The sequence below is a fragment of the Neoarius graeffei genome, chromosome 12 (genome assembly GCF_027579695.1).
Source record: "Neoarius graeffei isolate fNeoGra1 chromosome 12, fNeoGra1.pri, whole genome shotgun sequence".
In the NCBI taxonomy this organism is placed as follows: domain Eukaryota; kingdom Metazoa; phylum Chordata; class Actinopteri; order Siluriformes; family Ariidae; genus Neoarius; species Neoarius graeffei.
This window is the reverse complement of record NC_083580.1, coordinates 351,050-361,271: the sequence shown is the minus strand read 5'-3', so window position 1 is coordinate 361,271 and position 10,222 is coordinate 351,050. Positions and strand designations below refer to the sequence as shown.

Sequence of the window (10,222 nt, the reverse complement as noted above, 5' to 3'; positions counted from 1 at the left end):
TCTCTCTGCCTGCCTGCCTGCCTGTCTCTCTCTGCCTGCCTGCCTGCCTGTCTCTCTCTGCCTGCCTGCCTGCCTGTCTCTCTCTGCCTGCCTGCCTGCCTGTCTCTCTCTGCCTGCCTGCCTGCCTGTCTCTCTCTGCCTGCCTGCCTGCCTGTCTCTCTCTGCCTGCCTGCCTGCCTGTCTCTCTCTGCCTGCCTGCCTGTCTGTCTCTCTCTGCCTGCCTGCCTGTCTGTCTCTCTCTGCCTGCCTGCCTGTCTGTCTCTCTCTGCCTGCCTGCCTGTCTGTCTCTCTCTGCCTGCCTGCCTGTCTGTCTCTCTCTGCCTGCCTGCCTGCCTGCCTCTCTCTGCCTGCCTGCCTGCCTGCCTCTCTCTGCCTGCCTGCCTGTCTCTCTCTGCCTGCCTGCCTGCCTGTCTCTCTCTGCCTGCCTGCCTGCCTGTCTCTCTCTGCCTGCCTGCCTGCCTGTCTCTCTGCCTGCCTGCCTGTCTCTCTCTGCCTGCCTGCCTGCCTGCCTGTCTCTCTCTGCCTGCCTGCCTGCCTGTCTCTCTCTGCCTGCCTGCCTGCCTGTCTCTCTCTGCCTGCCTGCCTGTCTCTGCCTGCCTGCCTGCCTGTCTCTGCCTGTCTCTCTCTGCCTGCCTGCCTGTCTCTGCCTGCCTGCCTGCCTCTCTCTGCCTGCCTGCCTGCCTGCCTGCCTGTCTCTCTCTGCCCTGCCTGCCTGCCTCTCTCTCTCTGCCTGCCTCTCTCTCTCTGCCTGCCTCTCTCTCTCTGCCTGCCTCTCTCTCTCTGCCTGCCTCTCTCTCTCTCTCTGCCTGCCTGCCTCTCTTTCTCTGCCTGCCTGCCTCTCTCTCTGCCTGCCTGTCTCTCTCTCTCTGCCTGCCTGTCTCTCTCTCTCTGCCTGCCTGTCTCTCTCTCTCTGCCTGCCTGTCTCTCTCTCTCTGCCTGCCTGTCTCTCTCTCTCTCTGCCTGCCTGCCTCTCTCTGCCTGCCTGCCTGCCTGCCTGTCTCTCTCTCTCTTTCTGCCTGCCTGTCTGTGTCTCTCTTTCTGCCTGCCTGTCTGTGTCTCTCTCTCTGCCTGCCTGTCTGTGTCTCTCTCTCTCTGCCTGCCTGCCTCTCTCTCTCTGCCTGCCTGCCTCTCTCTCTGCCTGCCTGCCTCTCTCTCTCTGCCTGCCTGCCTCTCTCTCTCTGCCTGCCTGCCTCTCTCTCTCTGCCTGCCTGCCTCTCTCTCTCTGCCTGCCTGCCTCTCTCTCTCTGCCTGCCTGCCTCTCTCTCTCTGCCTGCCTGCCTGTCTCTCTCTGCCTGCCTGCCTGTCTCTCTCTGCCTGCCTGCCTGTCTCTCTCTGCCTGCCTGCCTGTCTCTCTCTGCCTGCCTGCCTGTCTCTCTCTGCCTGCCTGCCTGTCTCTCTCTGCCTGCCTGCCTGTCTGTCTGCCTGCCTGCCTGTCTGTCTCTCTCTGCCTGCCTGCCTGCCTGCCTGCCTCTCTCTGCCTGCCTGCCTGCCTGCCTGCCTGCCTGCCTCTCTCTGCCTGCCTGCCTGCCTGCCTCTCTCTGCCTGCCTGCCTGCCTGCCTCTCTCTGCCTGCCTGCCTGCCTGCCTCTCTCTGCCTGCCTGCCTGCCTGCCTCTCTCTGCCTGCCTGCCTGTCTCTCTCTGCCTGCCTGCCTGTCTCTCTCTGCCTGCCTGCCTGTCTCTCTCTGCCTGCCTGCCTGCCTCTCTCTGCCTGCCTGCCTGCCTCTCTCTGCCTGCCTGCCTGTCTCTCTCTGCCTGCCTCTCTCTGCCTGCCTGCCTGCCTGTCTCTCTCTGCCTGCCTGCCTGCCTGCATGTCTCTCTGCCTGCATGTCTCTCTGCCTGCATGTCTCTCTGCCTGCCTGTCTCTCTCTGCCTGCCTGCCTGCCTGCCTGTCTCTCTCTGCCTGCCTGCCTGCCTGCCTGCCTCTCTCTGCCTGCCTGCCTGCCTGCCTGCCTCTCTCTGCCTGCCTGCCTGCCTGCCTCTCTCTGCCTGCCTGCCTGTCTCTCTCTGCCTGCCTGCCTGTCTCTCTCTGCCTGCCTGCCTGTCTCTCTCTGCCTGCCTGCCTGCCTCTCTCTGCCTGCCTGCCTGCCTCTCTCTGCCTGCCTGCCTGTCTGCCTGTCTCTCTCTGCCTGCCTCTCTCTGCCTGCCTGCCTGCCTGTCTCTCTCTGCCTGCCTGCCTGCCTGCATGTCTCTCTGCCTGCATGTCTCTCTGCCTGCATGTCTCTCTGCCTGTCTGTCTCTCTGCCTGCCTGTCTCTCTGCCTGCCTGTCTCTCTCTCTGCCTGCCTCTCTCTCTCTGCCTGCCTGCCTGTCTCTCTGCCTGCCTGTCTCTCTCTCTCTGCCTGCCTCTCTCTGCCTGCCTGCCTGCCTGTCTCTGCCTGCCTGTCTCTCTCTCTGCCTGCCTGCATCTCTGCCTGTCTCTCTGCCTGCCTCTCTGCCTGTCTCTCTGCCTGCCTCTCTGCCTGTCTCTCTGCCTGTCTGCCTGCCTGTCTGTCTCTCTGCCTGTCTGTCTCTCTGCCTGCCTGTCTGTCTCTCTGCCTGCCTGTCTGTCTCTCTGCCTGCCTGTCTGTCTCTCTGCCTGCCTGTCTCTCTGCCTGCCTGTCTCTCTCTCTGCCTGCCTCTCTCTCTCTGCCTGCCTGCCTCTCTCTCTGCCTGCCTCTCTCTCTCTCTCTGCCTGCCTCTCTCTCTCTCTGCCTGCCTGTCTCTCTCTCTGCCTGCCTGTCTCTCTCTCTGCCTGCCTGTCTCTCTCTCTGCCTGCCTGTCTCTCTCTCTGCCTGCCTGTCTCTCTCTCTGCCTGCCTGTCTCTCTCTCTGCCTGCCTGTCTCTCTGCCTGCCTGTCTCTCTGCCTGCCTGCCTGCCTGCCTGCCTGTCTCTCTGCCTGCCTGTCTGCCTGCCTGCCTGCCTGTCTCTCTGCCTGCCTGCCTGTCTCTCTGCCTGCCTGCCTGTCTCTCTGCCTGCCTGCCTGCCTGCCTGCCTGTCTCTCTGCCTGCCTGCCTGCCTGCCTGCCTGTCTCTCTGCCTGCCTGTCTCTCTGCCTGCCTGCCTGCCTGTCTCTCTGCCTGCCTGTCTCTCTGCCTGCCTGCCTGCCTGTCTCTCTGCCTGCCTGCCTGCCTGTCTCTCTGCCTGCCTGCCTGCCTGCCTATCTCTCTGCCTGCCTGCCTATCTCTCTGCCTGCCTGCCTGCCTGTCTCTCTGCCTGCCTCTCTCTCTCTCTGTCTGTCTGCCTCTCTGTCTCTCTGTCTGTCTGCCTGTCTCTGTCTGTCTGTCTGCATGCTGTCCCTGCAGTTGAATCTGATTCACAGTGAGATCAGTAGTTTGGCTGGTTTTGATGTGGAGGGTGTCATTAATCCCACTAACACTGAGATTGACCTTAAAGATGAGTTAGGTGAGAAATCTCTCATGCTGCATTCATACCTGTCTCTCTGCACCTGTCTGTCTGCGCCTGTGCTGATTTTATCTTTTAGTTTACAGCTGCAGAGTCTGAAATAATTTCCCCTTCACTGAACAGTGATGAGAGCAAGTTAACTAAGAAATGCTAATGTTAGCCACTCTCGTTAGCATGACGTTAGCTAGCTAAGTGCTACAATAGGAAGGACTTCTGTCAGTCCACAAAGAAAAAGATTGCCATGAGACAGACAGCTGTCTCACATCTGTAACTGTGTTCCTGAGGCAGTGGTTCCCCCCCAACATGGTCATGGAGAACGGCACCATGGGATTGACTCTGGGAACACATGAGAGCGGTGTTAATGGCTTAATCAGCACAGGCCCTGAATTCACTTCCTGTTTGTTTTCCTGCAATCACATGATAAACGAGTATCACTGTTATTACCGCTGGGGCTAATCTGAGGAACACAGTGATGCTCGTTGGTGTGATGATGCAGAATATTTTCATGCACATGGATCTGAGAAACCCTCAAAGAAAAACATCAAACATAGACGAGCTGACGCTAACGTAGCCAATTAGCTGAAACGTCCAAAACAAAATCACACCAACACCAGACTCTGGTTGGAGGTGTGGCCAAAGGTCTGAGGGTGGAGCTTGTACATTAGATGTAATGAATGTGCTGAGTTACACATGCACTAAACTCAACACGAAACTGGACACTATACAATTTAATTTATATTTAAAAGATGAAAAGTGTGAGAGTGAAGATGAGCAGGAGGATCTCTGATCTGTGCAGCTTCCTGTGGCTTTTCCTCCTCATTGATCCTCATCCCTCCTTGTTGTCTCCTGCTTTCTGCTGTGCTGCTTTTCCTCCCTCTGCTGATCATCACCGGGTTTTACATCGTGTCATTTGCCTGTGTGTGTGTGTGTGTGTGTGTGTGTGTGTGTGTGTGTGTGCGTGCGTGCGTGCGTGCGCGCGTGTTGTCGTTGTTGTAGCTGCAAGTTGTACAAGCTGATATTTCCTCCATCAGCAGCGACGCTGTCGTTCACCCCACCAACTCCACCTTCCACACGGGTGGAGAAGTAGGTAAAGCAACACACCTTCCACCTCCACCTGAGGAACCGTCACACACCTGTAACCCAAGAAATGCACACCTGTATTATAATCCTGATAATAACAGAGAGAGAGAGAATAAGTATGTGAATAAATATACACGCACACGCTGCGAACCCGCTATAATGAAGTCCTTGGGGCATCCAGGTAGTTTGTAAAACTGAAATGGACCCGCTCACATTATATATGGAATTTTCTGTACATTCTCCTGATCACGAATTTCTCCTCCTGAGTCACTATCGCAGTTCACTGACTGAGTTAAAGGATCACGAACGGAGGCGATGATTTCTTCGTCTGTTATGGAAATGAAGGAGGTGACCGGTGTATTGTTATTGTCCACCCACTGACTCGCGACGTTTTGTAAATTTTCACCATTCACTTCATTCATGTGTTCAAATCACCGATGATGTCATTTATGTCACGCTGTGGGGCGGGGCGTATAAAAATGCTGCCGGTGCACTTGAACTGGGTGATAAGTTTAGCAGTATCATCAGTCATTTCATTCTTTTATCAGTTCTTTAATCTCTGTTCTTGATAATTGTTAGTGATTGATACGTAAGTGAGGCTCATTAAGACTTTGTTTTATGGTGTTAACACATTGTTAATTCGACTGCGGACTCAATTACTTATTGTTTGTCTCTGAGGGAAGACGAGCCCATGGCTCAGTGTGTCAGCAGGCGAAAGATGGATGTAATTGCAGGAAGTGTGTTTATTTATAAACAGGTTGGCAAACGCTTCAAAAACATAAGACAAAGGCAGGGTTGTAAAATGGGCAACAGTCACACGAGGCACAAACAGAAGGGCGGAGTCCAAATACGCAGAACAATATCAAAACCAGAAAGACAATACACAGACACAAGACTTGGTAATGTGAGACACTCGGTACAGCGTGTATACTTCACCCAGTCTGTGTGTTTAGAGAGTCCTTATAATCACGCATGCTGTGATTGCACTCTAATCTGGAACAGGTGCAGAGTAATTAGTCCTAATGACATGGTGCACTCTGAGCACCAGTACGCGTGGATGTGACACAGTGATGGTTTTCTCAAGACTCTGACTAATTGTCAGTGAAGGTGGGGACACGAAATTAGTTTGTTATATGTGAAAGTTCGTAGTAAAAGAGTTTTGTTACAGTGGGGTTGTTCTGTGTGTATTAGTTATATAAAATGTCTGTATGTAGGAAACACGCAGCCTTGACTGCGTCCCAATCCTGTTTTAATGCACCTTTCTCCAGTTCCGCCTTCTTAAGAGCCACTTGATCACTTCATCAGCTCAAGTGTTAGTGAGACATCACTGTAGGAAATTACCCAGAAGGCACTGCAGCGCTGTGATGTAGGCGAGACACACTTACATAGTCGACAAGGGCGCAGGTCTGATTTATTGCATGGCTTTGTGTCCAAGCTCCACCCACTCAAGTTTGATTGGTCCATTCTTCTGTCAGTCATTCATTGGACTGTGTGTAAGTTGGAGAAGCACCAACCAGAACAGGGCGAGTGATGATGTGGTGTTTTAGGGAGTGCGCTGGAGAAGAAGGGCGGGAAGGAGTTTGGTGAAGCCGTTTTGGAGCTGCGCAAGAAGAACGGCCCTCTGGAGGTGGCTGGAGGTGAGGCTGTGTCTCAATCCTACAGGTTTTTACTGGATTAATGATAACCTTTTTACTCATACAGAATGTGTATTGAACACCACAGACAGGAAGTGCAGGTGATCATATGCACTGGAACTTGAACATAGCTGGTCATTCAGAAATGTTTTGTAGATTAGTTTAAAGCTGTTTGTTTTCAGTAGCCTTTATCGAGTGGCTTCATGCTCATGACCTTGATGTCTCCTCCCAGGGAACGAGGGGCTAAAGAAAAAAAAATCTACATCCTCCTGATGTATCCTGGGATTTTCTCCCAGGCATTGAGGAAGGATTAAATGGTGCTACTAAGTCCTGGTTGACTCAGGGTTTCCTCCCAGAGAACTAGAAGACTAGTGAACTAGGAATTGGCATAGAACCCTCCTAACCCTGGACCAGCCTGGGATCTCCTTCCAGGAAACTTTTATTTATGTAGCACTTTTAACCTAGTCTGGTTAACACCAGACCATATCACAAGTGAAATATGGTCTGGAATCCGCCTATTGAATTTCTCGTAGGGGAGGTGTGGTTTACGATTGTCAACGGCCGTTTATTGGACGTTGCGAATGTCTATCATTTGGCGTATACGTAGCCCATGGCCAATCATGGCAGTTGTACCCGGTGACATAATTAGAGCGACGAAGAGGCGAAGAAGAGAAGGAAAGAGAAGGCAAAACAAAAATAGGAAAACAATGGCACCGAAATTATTTTACTTGTGATATGGTCTGGTGTGTTAACCAGACTAATTCAGAACAGTGTCTAAAGCTTGATCGAAAGTTTGGTTCATATCGCTCGCCGCCATGTTAAATGTGATCCGCAAACAGTCCCAAATAAACTGCAAGCTTCCGTTTGTCGAGTAGTACGCGTCACCGTCTTTCCACCCCTCCCCACTCTCTGATTGGCTCCCTAACTCAGGCGAGCCTTTAGACCATAGTTTCCATGCTGTCTTTTCAGATCGGAACGATTGTGCAAAGCAGCATGGGATTTCCCAGGCTACTTTAACCATGGGTATCATCACAAAACAGCTTTACAGAAATCCAGATATCAAATTTAAAAAAAATTATCCCTACTGAGAAAACTAGAGGCGACGGTGGTGAGGCAAAAACCCTGAGAGGAACCAGAGTCCAAAGGGAACCCATCCTAATCTAGAACTTATGGGATTAGGGAACCAGTGGCCTGGAAGGATGTCACCAGTAAAAGTTTGAGTTGATATTGAGAGCTAGTGAAATAGGGAGTGAGGGACAGTGGGAAAGAGGAGAGATACAGTTGCGAGCAGAAGTTTACATACATGGACATGAGTGTCATGGCAGTAAAGCTTTCTTATGGCCACCAAAAGCATCTAGTGAAGGTGAAACTCGGGGACATTTAACCTAATATTAGGCGGCTGTATGTATAATTTTGATCCTGTGTTGATTTCAGAAAGCTAAAAATAAATTAAAAATTGTGCACCAAATTCTTTTTTTTCTGCTAAAGGTGTATGTTGTAATCATTCTGCCTCAGAAAATGATCAGTTTGGAGAATCCGTGAAACCCAAAAGTACCATCACACTCTGGTCCCTGTATGTAAACTGCTGACCACAGCTGTATAATTCCCCAGTGAACTCTGGTTGACCTCAGGCGGCTCCCAGTCAAATGCTTCTGGAATGCCTCCAGTAAGAGGTGCCCAGCCCCCTCTGCTGGACAGTGGTGGCAGCTCTGCTCTAAACTCCTCCTTAATTGGCAAGCTCCTCCCCCTCATGAAGGGTTTGCTGAAAGGGTTCCTGTCTGTAGTCATTCTCATCTTACTCCAGTGGATCTGTATATGACTAGTGTTTGACTCCACCCCCTCACAGCGGCGATGATGTCGGGTTACGGCCTTCCAGCGAAGTTTGTGATCCACTGTAACAGTCCCGGCTGGGGCTCGGATAAGTGCGAGGAGCTGCTGGATAAAACCGTGAAGAACTGCCTTGCTCTGGCTGATGAGAAGAAACTCAAATCTGTGGCGTTTCCCTCCATTGGCAGCGGCAGGTAACAAACCACCACCGCACCCAGTCTCGCCCACCACCATCACTTCCACACGCACCACCACACCTACACCAACGACCATGCCCACTGCCATGCCCACCTTCACCACACCCACTGTCACACCATCATTAGTTCACTGTCGGTGTGTCCCAAGCCACGCCCTGTTCACTCTGTCAGCTGTACAAACACATGAGTAAATCAGAGATTCTAACCCAGTGTCATGTTTCAGTGTGACGAGGAAATGGCAATAAAATATTTTTGGGACACGTGTGTTGTTTTTCTCTCTCTCTGTAGGAACGGTTTTCCAAAGCAGATGGCTGCGCAGCTGATCCTGAAAGCCATCAACAGCTACTTTGTGTCCACCATGTCATCCTCCATCAAGACAGTTTACTTCGTCCTGTTTGACAGTGAGAGTATCGGCATCTATGTCCAGGAAATGGCCAAACTCGACACCAAATAAATTTATATCTGTGTGTTTTTAATACGTTGTGGGTTTCATACACAGATCTCCACTTTAGAGCCCTAGATATCCTGATGTTGTCAGGTGCTGTGAGGTCATGTGACCTCTGTACTCATCTTTTCTTTCCATGAGCAGCAACCAATGAGCAGTCCTATCTAGATGTAAACATTTTCCCAAAAAAATACAGAAGGAATAAAATTTCTGACCCATTTTCCTGCATCACTGAGTTTAAATGTCATGGTGAGATGTTTCACGTGAAAATTTATGTTAAACGTTTTTATAATAACTTTTATACTCCGTGTGTGCAGATGGTGGTGTTCCTCAGGGCTCACTGCTCGGTCCTCTGCTCTTTTTGCTGATGTTAGCTTTGCATGAGTTTTTAGTGTTGCTTGAAAAATCATTAGATAATTAAGTTTGCCAAATTAGTATGAATTACTACCATCATTAATTTATACAATTTCTGTAATAATTAGCTAGCTCCATGCAGAATCTAGACTCTATCTCAGGCACTAATGTGGAGATCTGTGGTTTTATTAGAGTTTAAAATGTTTATTGAGTTACTTGTGGATTTTATGTTGAGACGGTGGTTGAGTGTGTTTGTGTTCTTGTCTCACTGCAGGACTGTTTGAAATTTATTAGAGACTGAGGTGACTGTGTATCTCTCTCTCTCTCACACACACACACACACACACACACACACAAATACTTGATCTTCAAACTCTGTTTTGTTTTTTAAATGTAACATAACTCTAACTTCATTAACAAATATCCAACACGTTGCATTAATGTAGTTTTTTGCCAATAATGAGATTTTTCTCATGCTAGAAAATTAGCTGTTTCTATGGTAACATTGAGAAGGAAATTCTCAAACACAAAGGTGAATAAGTTTCATTTCGTTCGTTTTGTTCAAATGAGTCGTTCATTTCGTTTGTTGAATCAGCCCTTCTGGAAAGATCGATATGTTGCAGTTCATTCCTCTGAGTCATTCAGCTCCTACGGCCGGTAATTTTCTTGTCAAACTTAAAATTACAAAATGGTAGCCTAATAGTTTTATATTTAATGTACCACTGCATTACTGTAATATTCGCCGGACACTAAAATTATTGGCCAATGTTGTTCAGACAATATTCTACAAAAAGATCTTACAACTAGTCTGGATTTTCAGTAACTATAAAAGACAGCATGTTGGCGCTGTTTTGTGAAATCGTTTGAATCCTGTTTCTTGCATGGCTGTTTCACATATTACAGACCTGACACACAGTGGGATTGATGTAAATAGTGCACTATGTTATCGTTGTGTTTGTTGATCCATTTAGTACGCGATGTCTTTAAAAGCTGCTTGTTCACTGAAATGCCAAACAACTGCTAATAAAAGAAGGTCGTGGGTTTGTTTGTTCTTTAATAGCACTTTCAGAGAAGATCGATAGGCCTGATGTTGCCGTATCTCGGTCCCCTGCTCCTAGGGGCCTCTGCAGTTGCTTGATTGACACGTCAGTGAGTCTCCAGCTTTTGTCTAGTTCTGGGAGGAGCTAGAGGGGGCGGGGAACGAATGAGAGTCGGTACACTAGTGCTTGGAGACATTAGAAAGGTGAAGTGTCAGATAAACAAATCACTGATCAATTTGTTCGAAAAGATTTTGAGCTAATTCAGG

General features: G+C 49.9%; 1 protein-coding gene across 1 annotated transcript; it reads left to right on the top strand.

Annotated features, from left to right (window-relative positions):
• The first annotated feature begins 4,125 nt into the window (after positions 1-4,125).
• Positions 4,126-9,959, top strand: LOC132895760 (core histone macro-H2A.1-like). Its single transcript, XM_060936596.1, has 5 exons — positions 4,126-4,272; positions 4,376-4,466; positions 6,007-6,096; positions 7,940-8,114; positions 8,406-9,959. The coding sequence occupies exons 1-5, from the start codon at positions 4,126-4,128 to the stop codon at positions 8,569-8,571; spliced, it is 669 nt and encodes a 222-aa protein (XP_060792579.1). The 3' UTR covers positions 8,572-9,959.
• The last annotated feature ends 263 nt before the right edge of the window (positions 9,960-10,222 follow it).

Coding starts and splice junctions, on each gene's coding strand:
- LOC132895760 (XM_060936596.1), top strand. CDS start 4,126: ATGAAAAGTGTGAGAGTGAAGATGAGCAGGAGGATCTCTGATCTGTGC. Junction 6,097..7,939: donor CCCTCTGGAGGTGGCTGGAG/GTGAGGCTGTGT, acceptor ACCCCCTCACAG/CGGCGATGATGTCGGGTTAC. Junction 8,115..8,405: donor CCCTCCATTGGCAGCGGCAG/GTAACAAACCAC, acceptor CTCTCTCTGTAG/GAACGGTTTTCCAAAGCAGA.